We start from the raw sequence: 21,463 nt of genomic DNA on the forward strand, positions 1-21,463 counted from the left end.
GTTTTTGAGAGACTCTGCCTCTCTAACATGCTCCTTTTATACACAGTCATGTGACTTAGTAGAAAATTGACCCTCTGGCCTTTTTTTTAATTAGTACCACTTACTTTTCCAGCCTTTTGTTACTGCTGTCCCAGCTTTTTTGAGATGTGTTTCTGCCATCAATTTCTAAGGGCTCATACACATGGGTGTATTTTTTCCACATGTAATGGAGAGTGCATTAAACCCATTGATTTCAATGGGTTTTATTCATAAATGCGTATTTTTCATTCTTATTCGGGTTGCATGACAAAATACACAGCATGCCCTATTTTGGTGCATATTATGTGTCGAAATTGGCCATAGAAGTGAATAGGCCAGCATAAATATGCATGAAACCTGCATATTCACTGCATATTCTCACATGAATTGAATAGCCTATTTTGCTTTTTTTTCTTACGTGCGTAAATATGCTGCATAGTTACACATGTAAAAAAAAAGAAACGCAGAAGGGCAGAAAAACACAGGGAAAAGCCGTTTTCAGCCGCATGATTATGGAAAGTATTTACACAACCAAATACGCATATGCCCGTGTGATTGGGTCCTAAATGAGTTAATTCTTTTTAATGAAATGGAAAAATGCTCTATTGTACATAAAATATGGTTATATGAGATTTCCAATCATGGCTTTTTATGTTTCTTTACATTTTACATAGCATCCCAACTTTTTGGGAATTGGGGTTGTTTATGTGTCCCTCTGTCTTTAGCCAAGTGGCTGCTAAGTTTTTCCATCAACTGCAGAAAATTGAGCAATGTAAATTCTAAGTATTTGGTCAACACTTCCCTTTCAAACACATGTGACTTTTCTCAGTTATGAGAACAGAAAACGAGCGCTGGAACTGACTGAGGAAATGACTAGTGACTACACAAGTGGGGGCAGCGTACGATTTAGTTAGTTCTCGCAGTGACACGTGTCTGCAATGACAGCTTCTCTGTTACTTAAACTCTTTATCGGAATTACAGTCCTGCTCATTGTCTGTATTCCCGAATCTTTCAGGACTAAACAAGGTAAGCTCTGCTTATCTTTATAGAAGCACAAATGGCTTTTAACTAGCAGCACTTTCTCTTAATACATGAATGACATACGATAGAAGATCTACCATGTGATCAGTACAAGTGTATTACAAGCCTTACTTTCCATTTATATTTCATTTCCTATAAATGTATCCATTATGAATTTCTGATGATGTCTATGGACCAAGGTATAATACAAGAGCATTAGCACTCACATGCATTGCTGCTCCTTATGATGGTGAGAACAATCTAAGTAATTTCCCTATCATAGCCTCAAGCACTTCATGTCCTGCTTCACAGGATTGTATTTGGAGTGTGGGAAGAAACTTAAATACTCTGGAAAATCATGCAAATACACAAAATCCAAGCAGACTGTGTCCTGGTCAAAGAAGGGAAGATTAGGGAATCAGAAGATGCGGATTGGTAAAACAAAGGATTAGCCAGACTCGTAGGAGGGAGACCATCTGGACACAACATGATCCAAGGTTGGGGTCAAGGCGTCACTGTTGGCTAAGGGGTTGGATAGCTTCAGTTTATAGAACATGTGAGGGTAGTAGAGGAAGGTTATCGGTGTAGAAAGATATAAAGAATTTGAGTTGAGGGATAAGGAAGAGTAACTTATAGTTCACTTTTTTATAGGCCATTGCATTTTTAAGTAGTTTGTCTAAGTTGTATATATAAAGTGTTGGCTGCAAGTATATGACCTATGTATTTTGTGTATGTACATTTCCCTGATGCGAGGAAAGCTTTAGATGGGATTTGGGGTACTTGCAAACAAAGAACTGGTGTCAGAACTGATGGGAACAGAAATAAAGTGCTGCAATTTGTCAATAAACCTGTATTGGCTACCAGTGGTGCTAGTACTATTGTTGTTATTGGTGGTGCCATTGAAGAAGGTGGCTGGTGATGTCATCTTGGGGCTGAGCTAAAGTTTTGAAGTTGGTCTAGGTAGCAGAGCCACTTATCTACACTGGAGGGGTGAGTGCCTATCCCTCTGTGCTCTTACATTCACCCTCCTTTGCTATAGTGCTAGGGGACTAGCAATATTAAAGTCCATGTGCAGTGGCCCAGAGTTAAAGGGGCTCCTCCATAAGTATGAATGTGTTTGTCTTGTGCATTTGTATTGTCAGTGTGTTCTATGTTGTATGAATTTGATGTGTATTACACCTCTGCAGCACTGAATGGGTTAACGCCTTGGTTATGTCTGGAAAATGTATCTTGTTATATGTCACATGACCATGTGTTTGCAAGGTGGATGCAAGGGAGTCTGCTTCTGAGTCTTGCAAGAAAGAAGACTTCAGTTTAGAGTTTGCAAGTGAGCCACGCAGACACTGCCTGGTCTGTGCGGTACAGAATGGAAGAGGCCAAGTGATGGTCTGAAGCCTGCCCTGGGTCTACACTACACAGGATGTGCCAGTGCCACTATCTGCACTGAGAGTGAGAGGAACTGCTATGTAGCGCTGAGTGTCACTTCTAAATGTGAGTGTTGACCGGTAAAGAGCTGGTGAGAGAGAGAGAGTGGCCGGGAGCAGAACCCTACAGATAACTGGGACTGTGGACTAGTCTATCATCCCACGAATTCTCCCTGTCACACCACTATTTTGTCTGTACCCTGTCTCCTGCTGGCATATGTTAAGTTTTGGACTGCCACAATTTATTGGAGTAAACGAGCTCTACCGACTGTTCCCGGTTTTGCTCAGGAAGTTATCTATGTGTGTGGATTATTTATTTTCCAACTTCTGGATTCACCGCAGAGGACAGAATGGTGGCGTCACGAGTGACAAGGACTTAAGGTAAACCGCAGTCTAGGTTTTCCCTGTGAATCTCCCCCAGCAGTAATTTGGTCAGGTCCCGTGTTACCCCCAGGGGGGGAGATGGTAGAGCCCCGTGACAAGGTCTTATCTACCCCGCTATCTCCTCAGCTGTGGGCCTGCTCCTCAGACGCTGAACATGCATAGCCCTTTTGGGGGGATTCATGCCTACACTCTACCCACCACCGTTGGTGCCATCCTGCTGACTACACCAATATAAAGCAGTTGGGTGGTCCCAAGGCTGGTCTGAGCAGTAGACCCACTTATCTACAGTGGAGGGGTGAGGGCAAATCCCTTCACTCTCAGGAAACCTAGTAAATAAGGGTCCTGTTACAATGTCAACCTGAAGATGATTGCCAATGAACAAAATCTGGCTGGCTGGCAATGGGTGAGGCTCCTTTGGTTCGTTCTCACACAATTATATTGTTGGACCGGCTGGGCATGGCCGAGACTCTTTTGGTTCATTCTCACACAATGTTTTGCCATTTTTGAACTGTCACACCCACGAACACACATTTTCACATATATGCACCTTCACCACATGTCTCACTCAACTTACGATGAATATTAAGAAAGCCATGATCAGTGGTGCAGAAAACTCTATCAATTGCTAGAATTACTGTGGTTCCCAATGACTTTCTCCTTGAAGAGCTGTGTCTGATCATAGACAGTACTGTGAAACACCTCTTTAGGGTGAGCACCCAAAATTGCATTGAAAAATGGTTTTCAAGTGGGGGCCGTTCTCTTAAAGAAGAGGCCAATATACACACAATTTAGGGGATTTGATAACAAAATGGATGGTCTAGATGGGGGGTGGGCTACTCAATGGACTTATGGAGAGGTTTTACTGTAGATTGCTTTACATTGCTCTTTAGATTTATAAAGCAAGAAGAAATTGTTAAGAAAGGGAGTAACAAAAGCTCCAGCAGCTATTTTTTAATCATTTTTTTTCTAATATTGTATATTGAGTATTTAGCGATCATTCTCTTATTTTTCCTAGGTATCTCTGTGGACCTATCGTGTATTGATCCCTGTATGACAGATATCTCCTACTTCTCTAGGGTGACGGTTACACAATTAAAATGTATTTTTCAAGAAGATGAAAATAAAGAAGCCATAGAGACTGTTGCAGCACAAAACACTATCTTATCTTCCATCATACTTGGTTTTTATATGACTAATTCTACTGTTTTCATCTGTTATCCACAAAGAAAGGCAGATCCATTGACTCAAGAACTGAATGCACAAGGTATGAATGCAAGGTGAAACTTGCTGTGTTTTAATTGTGTTTGTGGAGGCATACATATATTCTCATATAAAGCAGAAAATCATTACACAATGTAACTCGAGGACCAACGATGAATATGCTAGTGCCAGGCAGTAATAAATAGCTGAAGCAACGGAGTTCAGAGAAACCTGCAATTTAACCCCTTGTATACCATAATCAGTATTGACTGCTGCATACAAAGACACAGGTCCCTCTTTGAAGGGGCATTCACATCTCGTTTTCTATTATGCACCTGGGTTCCATCCTGGGCTACCTTGAATCTTCGAAAACAGGATGGTCAGAACCATTGACTTTCATTGCTTAACGCCACAGGATGTACAGTTACGGGTTTTGTATAGAGCAGGATCAAGAGCTAATCCTGCTCCATACAATGTTGATGCTGGCTCTTTTTGAATACCGATTGTGACTGTTAACCCTTTAAATGAACCAACCGGTATTCTAGGGGTGCTAAACACCCCCTCACCCTGTGATGAGATTGTAAGGTGCTATTCAGTTTCTCTGGCCTTCTGATGATCCTCAGGGATGCTATAGCTGATTGCCTATGAAGTCATGCCTGTGGCATGGCTTGATAGATCGTCTGTCAGAACACAGTATAATGCAATACTATGGTATTGCATTATATTCTATGAGTGATCAAATGATTGCAAGTTGAAGTTCCCCACAGGAACTAAAAGAAATGGTGAAAATGAGTTTTAAAAATGTTTTATTAATTATCAGAAATAATACAAGGTATTGAAAGTGAAAAACAAAAACGTTTCCCCATATATGTAATAAAAAAATTAAAACAAAAAATTCCCAAAAAATATTTGTTATGGCTGTGTCTATAAAAGTGTGATCTATCAATGTACCACATTATTTAACCCGCACGGTGAATGTCATCAGAAAAAAACCCCACAAAGCCAGAATTGCGCTTTTCTTTTGGTTACCCCGTCTCTAAGAAAGAATGTAATAAAACAGCAATCAAAAAGTTGTACATACTCCAAAATGCTACCAATAGAAAGTACAGGATGTCCGGCAAAAAACGAGCCCACAACTACAAGATGGCGCAAGAAAATATTTTTTTTTTTCCAAAGATATAAATTTTTTTAAGTAGTATAGCAAAAAAAAATAACTATATAAATTTGCTATTGTAGTAATCATACTCACCCATAAAATAAAGTTATCAAGTCATTTTTGCCGCAGTGTGTCATAAAAACAACACCCCTGAAGATGGCGGAATTTAGTTTTTTTCCATTTTACTCCACTTAGAAATGTTTCTAAGTTCTTCAGTACATTATATGGTACATTAAATAGTACCACTGAAAAATGCAACTCATTCCGTAAAACACAAGCCCCCATACAGCTACGCGCAGGGACGTAAGTAAAGGCTCAGGGGCCCTGATGCAAAAGGTGAGCTGGGGCTCCCCCTCTATCTGTTTCTGTACCCGTACCCATACCCAAACCATGCTGCATAGAGACATAACTTGAAGCTTCTGGGCCCCAATGCAAAACCTGTAAAAGGGCCCCCAACTATAATGCTTTATTCATAGTACTGGGCTCCCTATATGGAGAAGAGAGGCCTTATGAGCCCCCTAAGGCTCCTGGGCCCGGGTGCAACCGCATCCCCTGCACCCTCTATAGTTACGCCCCTGGCTACGCAGATAGATAAATAAAAGAATTCCATTTGGGTTTCTGTCTGAATTCTGTTTTTAGGGACACAAACATGACTTGGGACAAAACCCGATACATAGTAAAGAACAAGATATAAATGCCTCCTGTTTGTGTCAAAGGGATGCCCATAGTAAGAGATAGCATTACTAGGATATTCTACTACTATCTGAATGGTGGGATCATTGACTGTTCCTTTCTCTGCAATACAGACAGAAGGAGACCCCGTAGCCTCTGTTTGTGGTTTCAACCTGCCACAAAATAGAGGCTATAAGGGTGAAGATGTAAAAAATGTATTTATTTTACATTGCAAGACCACCATTTGTTGTCACGTGAGGAGCACATGCCAACTACATCATAGACATCAGCTTCCTGGACAATTATTGGGTGGCCGTACACATAAAATAACCATTGGCCAAACGTCCATTTAGCCAACAGCTATTCATCCTAATTCCACCATAAACACCCCTAAAATCCAACATGCTGATCTCATTTCCCATCAACATCTGCCATTGAGAAGATTTGGGGAGTCCATAAATATTAGATAGTCGGCAGGTTCTGCCAACATTTGTCTAGTGTAGTTGGATGCCTTTAGGAAGAGTGCCGTTTATTGGAGTCCAGTTCAACCTAATATCTCAAGCATAGTTCACTACTACTGTAAAGCATTCAACTATTTAACATGTTCCAAGTCTGGTAACACCTAAAGCAACCACATTCATTGTTTTTGCTGGATCTACATTAACATGAGTAGGGATTATATGCAGTTCAATCTCATGAAGCTCTACTATAATAAAATGGTTTACGCATCTTTTAATACAGGAACCCCAGTAAATGTCTCATTGAATATAAGAGGAATATATTTTCATTACTCAGACGTGGAGTCTAACTTTGTCATGGTGGATTCTCAAGAAGACAAGTATCTTCCCTTTTCACTTGAAATCCATATTAATAATCTTACGGGACGTAACAGAACAATGGATCAATTGAATTATCAAGACTTGAGGGTTCATCATGACTTCATGAATGTATCCTTACACTTTGAAAGTCAAATTCCATGTGAGTACCATATTTTGTTGGGAGTATTTCAGACTGTTTTGTCCTTGTATAAGTACCATCTTGTTTTAAAGGAGTTGTCTATTTACCAACTAGGGTACATGGATACGTATGAGCGAGCAGGGTGGATGTCCTTGATGGAACACCTCCCGCACAGGCAGATCCGGCATGTCCATGCATTACGTGGTCAGCCATTAAAGTGGTTGTCCACCCAAAGAATTTATTCCCTGTTCACAAGGGCTCAGGTGTATCTGTCAGTCCCTGTTATCTATACTTAAAGGGGTTTTCCAGGGAAATACTATTGATGACCTATCATCAGGATAGGTCATCAATAGTTGATTGGCTGAGGTCCATCGCTCGGGACCACAACCAATCAGCTGAATGGGCGCATGCTGTCAGAGGTCGGAGCAGAAGCCTCCACGCCGACCTCTGTGTAGTGGCTGGCACTTGTAACTGCAGTCATGGCTATCATTGATTTTAATGAGAGTCGTGCCTGCAGTTACAAGCACCGGACACTACACAGAGGTCGGCATAGAAGCATCCTCTTTTGATATAGGCAGCGTGTAGCTCATGAAGGAAGTGACATGTGGTGGACTAGCTTGGTGGGTATATAAGGTGTGCCATAGGTTGTCTGCTTACATATCACTTGTTGTCATGGGTGAAAGGGGCAATTTGTCAGAGTTGCAAAAAGGGATAATTATTGGCTTTTGGACCAAGGGCGGTTGCATTTCTCAAGCAGGGCAGTTTGTGAACTGTTTGCGTGCTGCTGTGGTGAAAGTGTATCGCGATTGGACAAATTGCACCAGTGGGTATAACCGACGTGGAAATTGCGAAGTACCATGTGCCACTGATGTGAGAGATGATTTCCGGCTATGAAGGTGCGTGAGGGCTGACTTATACAGTACTGTAGAGCAGCTCACCATGAAAATGAACCAGGGGGCTACCAGACGTGTGTCTAAAACAACAGTTGAGCAAACCCTACTGCATATGGGGCTGCGAAACAGAAGGATGGTCACTACACCTGTCAGGACAGTGTCCGGGATATGGGGGTCCCTGAGATATCCCGCAACCCCTGTCCCTGCCTACTTGCCCCCCTGGGCTAACCCCCAGGGCGACAACTGGGCGACGGTCCCTACCCTCACTAGGGAAGCGGGACACGGGAGACAAACAGACACTGAGACAAGCAACGGTAGAATGGTCAGACAATCCGGGTCGGCAAACAGAGGGTACGCAGTACGGAGGGGTCAGGCAAAAACGTAGTCAAGTCCAAAAGCAGGTGTCAGAAAAGCCGAGGTCACAAGAGCAGTCAGGATAAACGCGGGTGCAGCTGGAGAACCAAACTAACACTGGCGAGGCCTGAGAGGAAAACACACCTATTTAAATGCTGTCAGCGCTCCCGCCCCAGAAGCTGATTGGGGCGGGGAGCCTGACAGCAGCAGGGCTAATCAGGGCGGTGCTGGGGACACGCCCCCAGTCTAGCTGCACAGACAGTTACTAGGGAAGCCAGCCTGGTAGTCAGGACACTAGAAGCACCAGCTGCCTCCCTAGCAACCCGGCGGCGACCAGTCTTACAGCGGCCCGGGGAGATCACAAGAACCGGGGTACCTCTGCGCCGCGCTCCTGCACCCCGGGTGGCCGGACCGGTGGTGCGGGCACGGCGGCCCCGAGAGTTGCCGGTTCTGACAGTACCCCCCCTTCTACGGGGGTACACCGGACCCCCATGGCCAGGTGCGGGCTTAAGCGGGAAAGCCCTGTGGAATGCCTGGACTAGGCGTGGCGCATGAACGTCCCTGGCAGGGACCCACGTCCTATCCTCAGGGCCAAATCCTCTCCAGTGGACCAGGTACTGCAGCCCACCTCTAACCCGTCGGGCATCCACAAGCCTTTCTACTTCATACTCCAGTTCCCCCTGTACCAGAGAGGGAGGAGGCGGGTTCTGGGTGGGGAGAACTGGAGTCACATACTTCTTAAGCAAGTTCTTGTGAAAAACCTTATGGACCTTCCAGGGGTCAGGAAGTGCCAACTTATATGACACCGGGTTGATAACCTGAGAAACCGTAAATGGGCCAATGAACCGAGGAGCAAGTTTCAGGGAGGGAACCTTAAGTCTCAGATTCTTAGATGATAATAAAACCTGCTCCCCGACCACAAAAGGTGCAGAGATAGTACGTCTTTTATTTGCGTATTTACGCAGTTTCTCTTGGGAACCCTGAAGGTTCTTACGAACCTGGGCCCAAACTGTGCACAGTTCTTCGGCGGATATGTCGGCGGCCGGATTGTTCGAGACCAAAGGAGTAGAAAGCGAGAACCGGGGATGGAACCCATAGTTACAAAAAAAAGGTGACAGTTGGGTCGACGAGTTACCATGGTTGTTAATAGCAAATTCGGCGAGAGGTAAGTAGTTGGCCCACTGATGCTGGTTATCAGAGACAAACAGTCGCAGATACTGGATAAGTTCTTGGTTCATCCGTTCCGTTTGTCCGTTACTCTCGGGATGGAAAGCGGAGGAAAAGGACAAATTAACGTTTAGATTTTTACAGAAGGCTCGCCAGAAGCGAGCGACGAACTGAACCCCTCTATCAGACACAATATCCTCGGGGATCCCATGTAACCGAACAATCTCCTTGATGAACATCTCAGACAAAAGTTTGGCGTTAGGCAACTTGCCAAGTGGAACAAAATGAGACATTTTGGAGAAACGGTCAACTATGACCCAAATGACCGTATTCCCCAGCGAGGATGGCAGATCAGTAATAAAATCCATGGACAACTGGGACCATGGCCTGGACGGAATGGGCAAGGGCAGAAGAGGCCCCTCAGGACGTCTCCTGAGGTTCTTCCCCCTTGCGCAAACCGGGCACGCGGACACAAATACCCGTACATCCTTGGCCATGTGCGGCCACCAATAGAGTCTGGCCGCTAACTCCAGAGTACCCCTGATACCGGGGTGTCCAGCTAGGACTGAAGCATGTGTCTCCTCTAACACTTTCAATCTCAGTGACAACGGGACAAATAATTTGCCTTCCGGAAGGGCTTCAGGAGCAGATTGTTGAGCGGCGTGAATGAGAGGTGAAAGGTCGGAGGAGACAGCAGCGAGGACCACCCCAGGGGAGAGAATGCTCTCAGGCTCCGGCTCGGAAGGTTCCGGAGAACCAAAACTCCTAGACAGGGCATCAGCCTTGACATTCTTAGAACCGGGTCTATAGGTAACAACAAAATTGAACCGAGAGAAAAACAAGGCCCAGCGGGCTTGCCGAGCATTTAACCTCTTAGCGGAATCTAGATAAGTGAGGTTTTTATGGTCAGTGAGTACCGTAATCTGGTGATGGGCTCCTTCCAAAAAATGCCTCCACTCTTCAAAAGCCCACTTAATCGCCAGCAATTCCCGGTTGCCTATATCATAGTTCCGTTCGGTGGACGAAAACTTCCTAGAAAAATAGGCACACGGTCTAAGGTTGGTGAGAGTGGAGGGACCTTGGGACAGTACCGCTCCCACACCAAACTCAGAGGCATCTACCTCCACCACAAAAGGACTGGACAGATCCGGTTGTACTAGGACAGGTGCAGACGAGAACGCCGCCTTTAGGGTATTGAAGGCCCTCAGAGCCTCAGAAGACCAGGTCCTCACATCTGCCCCCTTTCTGGTGAGGTCCGTTAGAGGTTTAGCCACCACGGAGAAGTCTTTAATGAATTTGCGATAGTAGTTGGCGAAGCCGAGGAAGCGTTGAAGGGCTTTCAACGACCCTGGCTGGGCCCACTCCGTGATGGCCTTCACCTTTTCAGGATCCATCTGGAAGTCGCATGGCGTGATGATATACCCCAAAAATGATATCCTTTGTACCCCGAAAACACATTTCTCGAGTTTAGCAAACAGCTTGTTATGTCTGAGTCGAGCTAGCACAGTCTGAACGTGAGTATGGTGACTCGGCAAGTCGGAGGAAAAAATCAAAATGTCGTCTAGATATACAACCACGAACACCCCCATGATATCCTGAAACACTGAGTTCATGTACCCCTGAAAAATGGCGGGGGCGTTACACAATCCAAAAGGCATAACTAGGTATTCAAAATGCCCGAGGGGCGTATTGAAGGCGGTTTTCCACTCATCCCCCTCCCGAATGCGGATGAGGTTGTATGCTCCCCTGAGATCAAGTTTGGAAAACCATCGGGCACCAGCGACCTGGTTGAGGAGGTCAGGAATGAGTGGAAGAGCATACTGGTTTCGGACTGTGATTTTATTTAGCTCTCTATAGTCAATACAGGGCCGGAGACCCCCATCCTTCTTCTCAACGAAGAAAAACCCGGCACCCACCGGGGATTCTGAGGGCCGGATGTGCCCCTTGGCCAGGCTGTCCTGGATGTAGTCCCTCATGGATTCTCTCTCTGGAACCGTAACGTTATAAATGCGGCCCTTAGGAAGTTTGGCCCCAGGAATCAAGTCTATTTTACAGTCCCATTCCCTATGAGGGGGCAGAGCTTCAGATAATTGTTTGGAGAACACGTCAGAAAACTCGGAGAGGTATTCTGGTAGGGGGCTCCCCTCGCAGGTGGAGATTCCCACCTTCACCGCACGAAGGTGGTTGGCACAGCGGGGACCCCACTTTACCAGTTCCAACGTGTCCCAATTTACTACCGGGTTGTGCTCCCGGAGCCAGGGGAGGCCTAGGACGACGTCCACAGACAAATCTCTCATCACTAGAAAGGTGCAGGTTTCCACGTGTAAGGCTCCTATAGTAAACCTTACTTCAGGGGTCACCAGATTAACCACCCCTGCTTGCAAAGGAGTGGAGTCCACTCCTGAAACCAGAATCGGAGTTTCTAAACGTAACAAAACCCCGGACAGTTGAGCAACGAAATTAAAGTTAACGAAATTAGCCGCAGCCCCCGAATCAACAAAGGCTTGCCCAGTACGGTGGAAAGCATGAAATTCTAGGGTGCAAGGCACTAACATTTTGGACAACACAGGGAGTACCTTGGCTCCTAGACAGTCCCCCCGACAACTGCCTAGGAGCGGGAGTTCTTCCTGCCGTGGCTTCTTAGCGCAGGTAGCAATGCGGTGACCCGGCTCCCCACAGTAGAAGCAGAGGTTCTTCTTCAGGCGGTGTTCCCGTCGTTGCTCGGGGTTCACGGCTCCCAGCTCCATGGCCTCGGTGGTGGGAGGGTAACAGGTCGGGTCAGTCGAAGAAGTAGACGTGGGGAGTGGGGTGGTCCGAGCGGCGTGTCTGGCCCTCAAACGTCGGTCGGCTCGAATAGCCAGCGACATGGCTTGCTCCAGGGTTTTAGGCTCTGGGTGGGCCACAAGTAGGTCCTTGAGACCCTCAGACAGACCGGTCAAAAATAAGTCTTTTAGGGCGGCATCGTTCCACCGGGATTCCGTACAATGTTGACGGAATTGGGAACAGTAGTCCTCCGCCATCTTACAACCCTGGCGCAGGGCCAGAAGTTTGGAGACTGCGTAGCCCGCCCGGTCGGGTTCGTCATAAATTTGACCCAGGGCGGAAAAAAGGCGTCAAGGGATAGTCGGGCTGGAGAGCCAGCTGGTAGCGAGAAAGCCCAATTTTGGGGCTCTCCCCTCAGGCGGGTAATTACGATTCCCACTTTCTGGTATTCAGTACCAGAGGAGTGGGGGCGGAGATCAAAGTAGAGCTTGCAGCTCTCTCTAAATGCAAAAAACTGATCTCTCTCTCCGGAGAAGCAATCCGGAAGCGTGGCTCGAGGTTCTGACATCGTTCCTGGAGCGGACGAGGGCTGCATGGGACCTGCAGCTGCCACTTGTTCCCGTGGCTGCAAGCGGGCTGTTAGGTCCTGGGCAAGGGTCGTAAGGACCTGGACCTGGTTCGCTACAGCCGCCACGGCCTCCATCGAGGGGCTCAAAGTTGCCGGGCGGAGGCAAGGGTCTGACCTTAGTTCGGCCAGTGTTACTGTCAGGACAGTGTCCGGGATATGGGGGTCCCTGAGATATCCCGCAACCCCTGTCCCTGCCTACTTGCCCCCCTGGGCTAACCCCCAGGGCGACAACTGGGCGACGGTCCCTACCCTCACTAGGGAAGCGGGACACGGGAGACAAACAGACACTGAGACAAGCAACGGTAGAATGGTCAGACAATCCGGGTCGGCAAACAGAGGGTACGCAGTACGGAGGGGTCAGGCAAAAACGTAGTCAAGTCCAAAAGCAGGTGTCAGAAAAGCCGAGGTCACAAGAGCAGTCAGGATAAACGCGGGTGCAGCTGGAGAACCAAACTAACACTGGCGAGGCCTGAGAGGAAAACACACCTATTTAAATGCTGTCAGCGCTCCCGCCCCAGAAGCTGATTGGGGCGGGGAGCCTGACAGCAGCAGGGCTAATCAGGGCGGTGCTGGGGACACGCCCCCAGTCTAGCTGCACAGACAGTTACTAGGGAAGCCAGCCTGGTAGTCAGGACACTAGAAGCACCAGCTGCCTCCCTAGCAACCCGGCGGCGACCAGTCTTACAGCGGCCCGGGGAGATCACAAGAACCGGGGTACCTCTGCGCCGCGCTCCTGCACCCCGGGTGGCCGGACCGGTGGTGCGGGCACGGCGGCCCCGAGAGTTGCCGGTTCTGACAACACCTGCGCTAACAAGGGTGCATCGGAAGAAAAGGCTTCAATTTGCACAGCAGTATCGGAATTGGACCACCGCTGATTGGCAAAGGGTTGCCTTCTTCAATTAATCATGTTATCTGCTTCATCGAATGGATGGACATTGGTGTGTCAGGCGAGAAACATCAGAGAACAAACACCCTGCAACCGCTGCTGGACGAACACAAACTGGTGGCGGCGTTATGGTCTGGGGAGTTTTTTTCATAGCATTCTCTGGGCCGCTCATCCATGTGGAAGGCACTCTGAACTGATCTGGTTATGAATCCATCCTTGCAGATCACATACACCCACAGCACCTTCCAGCAAAACAATGTGACAAATCACACGACTAGGAATGTCTGAAAGTGGTTGGAAGAGCATGACCAAGACCTCAAGTACTTCCCTGGTCCCCTATTTACCCTGGCCTTGAACCCAAAGAGCATCTGTGGGACCAACTTGATCGTCGTGTTTGCCCTATCGATCCTCCCCCACGCACCCTTCAGCAACTTTGGGATGTACTGCAGTGAACATGGCTCCAGAAACCTGAGACAACCTACCATCTTACTGACTCACTCCTAGGCTGTCTAGTTACTGTCCATACGGCACACAGCGACTATTCTAGATATTAGTTAGTGGTCAAAATAATGTGACTCCACTGAAGCTGGTGGCAGATGTTACACTTGAGATCATTTGACCAGTTGTTAGCTAAAATGCTACCTGTCAGTCTCCAGTTGAAGTTTACCTAACTATGGTGTTTCATATATATATATATATATTTTGCAAGTATTACGTGGTCAGCCATTAAAGTGGTTGTCCCACCACTATATATATATATATATATATATATATATATATATATACAGTATATATATATATATGAAGAGATTGGTCACCAGAGATCCTGTATGAGATGTCCCAGGAAAGAAGGAAGGATGTTGGTAGTCATCTTTATGTCACCATCTAGCCTGGCCATAGGGATTTGTCTTATTGGTCTTTGACATCTATTGTTGGGTAATAGCATTGTACATGCAGTATATTAGTTGTCACTTATATGCTTCCTGTATTACCGAAATTGTATATGGCACAATATATATTACTCATATTCATCACTCTTGTGTTCATTTCCAAAAACAGTTTATACAAGACCCCTCGGTATCATCTGGCTAATTCTGATCTCACTTGTATTTCTATGTGGACTTATTTTCATTGCTTACAAAGTCAAGCAAGAGAGAAAAACTGCCCCATTAATAGACTGTAAGTATATGAAGTATAGAACACAGGTCATAGAGGGACCTATTAAGGACAGAGTTTTATGTGACAGTCTAAGTATGCTATTTATCAGGTGCATCTTGGGCCGTCCATGTGCCAAAAGATGAAATCACTTCGATGGTAGAGGAGTAACTTCACATGCATTGCTATGAATGCAAAATTTCAGCTGTGGAACGTGAGCCTACATTCTGTAGCAATGTACAGTACAATGTAGGTGAATGAGGTTTTAACAATCTCCTTTCACTTCTAGTGGAAAAAATCTGCAGCGGAAGATAGTCATACTGCGAATTTCAATAGTCGTAGGTTTTCACTGTGGAATTCATTCATTACAATGCAATGAGTGATTTTCGTGGTAAACATACACATCCAAATCTGCATGTGGATTTTGGTGGGGATTTGTGATCATAGTCTCATTCACCACTTCTAGTGCTCAATGCTGAACTCTTTCCACTGCATCACTTTAATACACAAAAGGCAAGAAGTATCCATATAGACCAAAGCCTTTACTCATTCATCATAAAGAGGTTACAGAGGGCAACGTTGCAGCCTTTGTCAAGCCTCGTAGAACACAAATCAGGCTTAACAAGGGTCATGCAAGGCTGAAAAGTTGCCACCTCCCTATGATTGAATGAATGCTACGGTTTATATAGATACTCCGAAAGTAGATATCTATGTCCCCTCTGAGCTCATGTAGAACTTAGCGTAAATTATAGTACATGTGATGGGTTGTGGTGGCTACACCTCTTGCCACCAAACCCCAACCACCTTTTAACAAAAGTGGCAAAGCTGGCATCAAAATCAAAGAGTCACAATTTTTGTCCAATTGACATCGCTTGAACAAAAAATTGCAACTTTTTGATGACACAATTCTGGCACCTTTGGTAGATTCCCTCGATTGATCCACATAGATTTCTATGTGGATCAATGACCTATATTTTGTTGGTTTATACCTATAGTACTATCAAAGCTGAAAAAAAGCTGGAAGACTCCATATTCTACACACCAGATCCTAGACAACAATTTCTGGTCTAAGGGCCACATTGTTGGATTGTACCACTTTCTAGCCCATTTTAAAAATAAAAGTATGATCATCTGAGATATTTAGAGCATATCATCTGATAGGTAGGGGTTCCACTTCTGGGACACCAACGTATCAGAAGAATGGAGGTCGCCTGTTGATCATTTCAGAGAGTTGGACAATACAGAATGTTGGAGAATACAAAATGCTTTTTTTTAGTCTGTATTAGTAAATATTTGCATTCCCCGTGCGATAACATATTTTCTTAGAAGTGTGCAATGTGCTGTTCCTCTGATTCCTCCAAGAAATGTATGAATTAGTTGACAATTAGCTGTTACCAAGTGCAGGTATATCCTCAGATACTCTGACGTTGTCCGATCAGTGCCGATTTTTACCCTGATGGGCCACCCCACCTTTTACCCTCCCATATTATAATGTCCAGCGTTGTACATTGAGAAGCTGACTTGGTCCCTGATTCAGATCTATTATTTAATGCCTTGTTGCTTATGCAAGTCCAACAATCCTCCTGTTCCAGCATTGGCTAGCTGATGACTATCATAGGCAGTGTATTTGATTTATGGTCCACCCTCTGAAAACTTTAACAACTGCCAATTTGGAAAACTCTACTTTCAAAGTTTGTGAGTTGATGTTGTTTGCCCATAATATCCACTAAAGATTGTGGCAATTGCAGAATGCTTTAGTCCGGTCTCACATGGGTAGAGTAATCACGGAATCCGCAAGTGATTGATCCGTGTAGTACGCGGATAAATCAAATGCATTGGATCACGCAGTTCGGAATTGCGTAATCCGCTCGCGGAAAACAGAACGCAGCATGCTCTATTTTACCGCAGAATCTGCAATATAGAGCCCGTTGTTCTCTACATTGTGTATGGGCGACGGGTACCCATAGCTAAGCGATGGCACAGGAAATATAAACAATTTTTTCTAAAAAAGGGTTGTGCGCATGACCACCTGCATGAGTACTCGGTCATATACAGTACATTACGCAGTCGTACACTGGGCCATGGCTGGACTCCACTGCGGGCCTCCGCAAGCAGATTCCGCATACAGCTGTGTGAGCCTGGCCTTAATGTCCATGCACTCATATCAGCAATATCTGTGTAATAACCACGTAAAATATACTACTGGTCATAATACAATGGCCAATGTGTGTATAATCTCCTTAACAGATAACCAAGAAAGATCAAGTATCCCAAAACTAAAAGAAGAACACAACATGTCACAAAAAGCTTACAGTGAGAAGAATGATCATATCTGTAAGCAGGGTAAGCTTAATGCAAGTCAACTGATTATGCAGCTGATCTCAGGAAGTCAGATCCTACAGCACACGAGGGGTTAAATGAATCTTTCTTGCAAGATAATAATCATTAGCTAGTCAAGACAGGCTTTATTGGGCTTAACGGCAAATATATCCGGAAGATGATCTTTGGCATCCTCTGTCAGGCTGAGATAATCTTCAGATGACACGAATATCTAATCCTGGTCATACACGTATGATGGCTGGTGGCGGAATAACTTTTCTTATATTCCAACTGTTCTCTACAAAGGAAATTGTCAGTGAACGGTAGGGCATCATATCTCCTAATGTTGGGGTCATTCTTAAGGGACAACAACTATTATATGCCCTATCGCAGCCAAAAATCGCATCAATGAAGAATAGCCGTGATCAAGTCCCTAGCTTAATTAGAGTTTTCTCATTCATTTATACGGGTGTATCATTGGAAAAAATACGCTGCAGCGCGGAAATTCTTCAGTCAGCAGAAATCCTCGGAACGACTTCTAATAGCTTAAATAGCGACAGCTGTTTTCTTTTCCGAGCGTTAGACGCAGGTAACCTCCCCCCCCTCCCTTTTTTTTCAGCTTCCAAAGGAGTCTATAGGAGCCTTCAGCGTTTTTCGGCAAAAGGTTCATCAAGGCCTATCTTTTCAAGCGGGGAGAAAAATTGGCGATCAAAGTCGTTTGCCGATTTCTGACTTTGACGGCGTGTTTTTTTTTTACACGACCGAAAATCGCTCATGTGAATGAATGCATTGGAAACCAATGCTTCAGATTGTCGGGATTTTTCAACACAGGACCAATAGCTGCATAAAAACGCTCGAGTGAATGAGGCCTAAGGGTGCATTGGCATGTGTGATTTTTCTCTCGCAGCGCTGCAAAACAAAGCAGTGCATGTGAAAAATTGCAGCATGTCCTATTTTTTGGTGATTCTGTTAAAGAATAGCCCATTCTTCCCAGTGGGAGCAGGAAAAAAAATGGCCTCGCGGTTGCATGTACGAGTGAGTGCGATGCGCTTTTTCTCCCTTAGGGAATAATGGGCGATTTTTACACACATTTTTCATGCACCTTAAAATCACAAGTGTAGTAATGTGATTTTCTCGCTAAATGCATTGTACCCACATAAAAATCACAGGTTTGTAAGAGGGATATCGATCCAAGTTTTTCAGACTCATCTTGCACTTTCATGTGTAAATGCACCCTCAGGGCTCTTTCACGCTGGAGTATATCGGGCCGTCGTTTTCACGGACAGCTGATATATGCTGTGATCCGATGCACTGGATTTCAATGTATCAGATCACATGGCCGTATTTCTATAACGTAAAAAATGCCAGGACAGCCAATATAGCACCGGGCGTTTTTTACGTCAGGCCCAAAAGATAGTCCTGGAACTATCTTTCGGGCTGGAATACGTTGGCCACTGCATGGGTTTCCTATGGGAGCCATTGACAGCGGCCTGAGAAGGGGGGGAGTTTAGCATCTTGACTACTAGACTCCCTCCCTCTTCTCTCCTCCCACTGATTGCAGTGAGAGGCGGTGGGATGGGGTGGAGCTAAGTGCCGCCCCTTCCTGCCTTTTCCCATTGCTGGCTCTGGACAAAGGATTGGGGCAGAGCTAAGCTCCCATCTCTCCCTGCTCCTTGTCCATATCCAGCAATGGGAGGAGGCAGAATGGGGCGTCGCATAGCCCCTTCCCCATCCCGCCCCTTCCCTTTGCAATCAGCCGGAGGGCATATATTCCTATTCCACACCACCTTTACTCGAGCCAACCCAAACAACCAATCACCGTGAATCAGCCAACCCAAATAACCAATCACCGTGAATCAGTTAATCCAAACAACCAATCAGGTTGCGAATGGTATGGAGGTGGTGTGGGATTTAGTTATATGCAGCCGGAGGGGAGGAGAGAGGAGGTGAATCGGTGAGGGGGAGGCATACGCTCGTGTAAAAGAGGCCTCAAACAGTGGAATGAGCTACTGGAAAGAGTGGCTGACTCCTTCTATACAGAACTCAGATCAACCATACATACCAAGGTAGCCCTTTCATTTAAGAATTGGCACATGTAATGCTACAGTTGCAGGTTTTGGGAATATGTGTTCTTGAAATTTCTAGAAAATACAATTAATCGCAGTGATTTTATCACTATCGTCTAGGTCTGGGGAATACTGTTTCTCCTTGTGGAGAGTACCAGATTAGCATAGGTAGTCTAATAGGCCACAGAGTGCTCCCTGGGAAAAATATTCAAATTAGCTCTACTTCCAGGAACACAGAAAACTGTCTCTCTAATATCAATTATGGAAGGTAGAAAGTTAGGTAGGTTTAAAAGTTATAGTTGTAACTTCTGATTTACTAATATATAGCCATTTTTGAGAAACTGATAATCTTTGTCTTTATTTTAGAGGGACAGAAGAATCAGAAATTTTGCTCAAACGCCTTCCTCCCTATAATAGCCGAACAGCAAGATACAGTTTACAAGTAATTCTCCTGATGGACTATCTCACACTGAGTGTCGAAGCTGTTCAGATCCAATGGACATTTACTGTATAAAGTGTAAATATAACCTCTGGTTGTGATACTTAGTCACACAGTACTATTCTTATGGCGTAATCTTCAAAGGGTTGTCCAGGGAGGCTAATTACTTACACAGACCTTCAGTGTCGGGATCTCCACTTGCAGCCCAGCTCTGACACTGGGTCACATTGTACAACCTCTCTCAGTGCCCATCGCTTTTTCATGGTGTCTCGTATTAAAGGGGTATTCTCAGAATTGACTTTTATCAACTATCCGTGAGATAGGTGATAAAAGTCAGATCAGTGGGGGTCTCACCACGGAGACCCCCACCAATTCCAAGAACGGGAGTTCAATGTCTTTCTTCTCCTCAATGCAGCTTTGCTGCACCCCCCAAACTGAGGTCAAGATTGAATGGAGCAGTGGTTGAGCATGCACGGTGCTGCATCATTCATCTTCATTAGGACTGCCTAATGCTTGTACTCTGCTATTTCCGTCAGCCCCATTGAAATCTATGGAGCAGTGCCACACATGTGCGACCACTGCTCCATTCAGTCTTTCTGTTATTGGGGTTGGGTGCAGAAATCCCACAGTGATGATAAAAGAGGGAGACGGGACCCCCATTCTTAAGATTGGCGGGGCTCTCAGCGGTGAGATCCCCACTGGTCACACTTTTATCAACTATCCTATAGATAGTCTGCAACAATCAGACTTGTAAAAAGCAGATTCTTCAGCTCCGGCTTCTCTTCATGTTTAGCAGAAGCAATAATTAGCTGGGCTTGGTCTCCATTGCAGACACAGCAGTGGGCGAAGGTTTCTGCTGGAGCAAGCTGTCTCCCATGAAATATATAAATCTGTTGCTTTTTTAAAACTTTTTTGTTTTAGTTTTTTTCTACCTCATAATGGATGCTTAACATTTACTTCAATGAGTTGTACACCATTAGCTGCTTCCATGACCAAAAATAACAAACACTGGATGAATCCTGAACAGGTACAACCCTTCATTCACTACACAGGTCATCAGTAGTTAAAAGTCCTGGAATACCCATTTAACTCGGTTTGCTTGTTAATACACTAAGGATCTGCCAAAAGCCAATCTGTTGCGTATTTACAAGTGAATCCACGAAATAAATCTGAGGCGGACGCTCAGGTTTTTGCAGCAGACGTGACAGTAGATACACATGAGGATTAGCCCTATTGTCATTCAGTGAAGCTAATCTGTGTTGTATAAAATACTCCATTGACTTCCACCGGATGCAGAATGTTAGCGGATAGGATTAGGATTTAGGTGCAGAATTCACACCTGATCCTCCGGAGTGTGTGAAGGGGATTTGGAGCTCCATATACAAAGAATGGACTTCTGGTTGCTATAAAGGACTCTAGACCTATTTCATTAAATAGAAAGACATTGTAGATACATTCTCAGTCCATTACTTGCTAACCTAAAATGACCAAACGGAGAATAAACCAAAGAGAGCTACAAGATAACATAAAGGAATATAACACTAATGATACTATAGGATTGCTAAAAACAGGGGTGACTGGATTTAACAACTGATGATTAAAATGCATATTGTAACTAGTTAGAAAACTTGTGAACTTCTTAAAAAAGTAACTTTTAAATTATCTATAACTATCAAACACATCATACACAGGATGTATGCATGGCCCATATATCTACCACACATAGATTACCATGATAACCATTTTTAGAGCTGACATAAGTCTTCTACAATAAGATGTATCAGTACAATCTAAGGGCCATTCTGAAGACTTTTTACATTTATTCATTATGTAGCTATCCGCCAGTATATATAGGTGAGCTAGTGCGACCTTGCTTAGTTCTATCTTTCTATCTGAAACTCCTGGCTTCTTTCGTCTCAGATGGTCATGTGATCGGAGTTCTGACCAATGCGGATCTGCTAT

At 45.1% G+C, this 21,463-nt stretch overlaps 1 protein-coding gene across 1 annotated transcript; it reads left to right on the top strand.

The window, feature by feature from the left end:
* The first annotated feature begins 913 nt into the window (after positions 1 to 913).
* On the top strand, positions 914 to 19,508 carry TMEM156 (transmembrane protein 156). The gene is made up of 6 exons (XM_066574787.1): positions 914 to 1,044; positions 3,862 to 4,110; positions 6,616 to 6,852; positions 14,582 to 14,701; positions 16,925 to 17,020; positions 19,429 to 19,508. Exons 1-6 carry the CDS (start codon positions 957 to 959, stop codon positions 19,506 to 19,508), a joined length of 870 nt encoding a protein of 289 aa, XP_066430884.1. The 5' UTR covers positions 914 to 956.
* Positions 19,509 to 21,463: the final 1,955 nt, after the last annotated feature.

Source organism: Eleutherodactylus coqui, chromosome 7 (genome assembly GCF_035609145.1).
Source record: "Eleutherodactylus coqui strain aEleCoq1 chromosome 7, aEleCoq1.hap1, whole genome shotgun sequence".
Classification (NCBI taxonomy): Eukaryota; Metazoa; Chordata; class Amphibia; order Anura; family Eleutherodactylidae; genus Eleutherodactylus; species Eleutherodactylus coqui.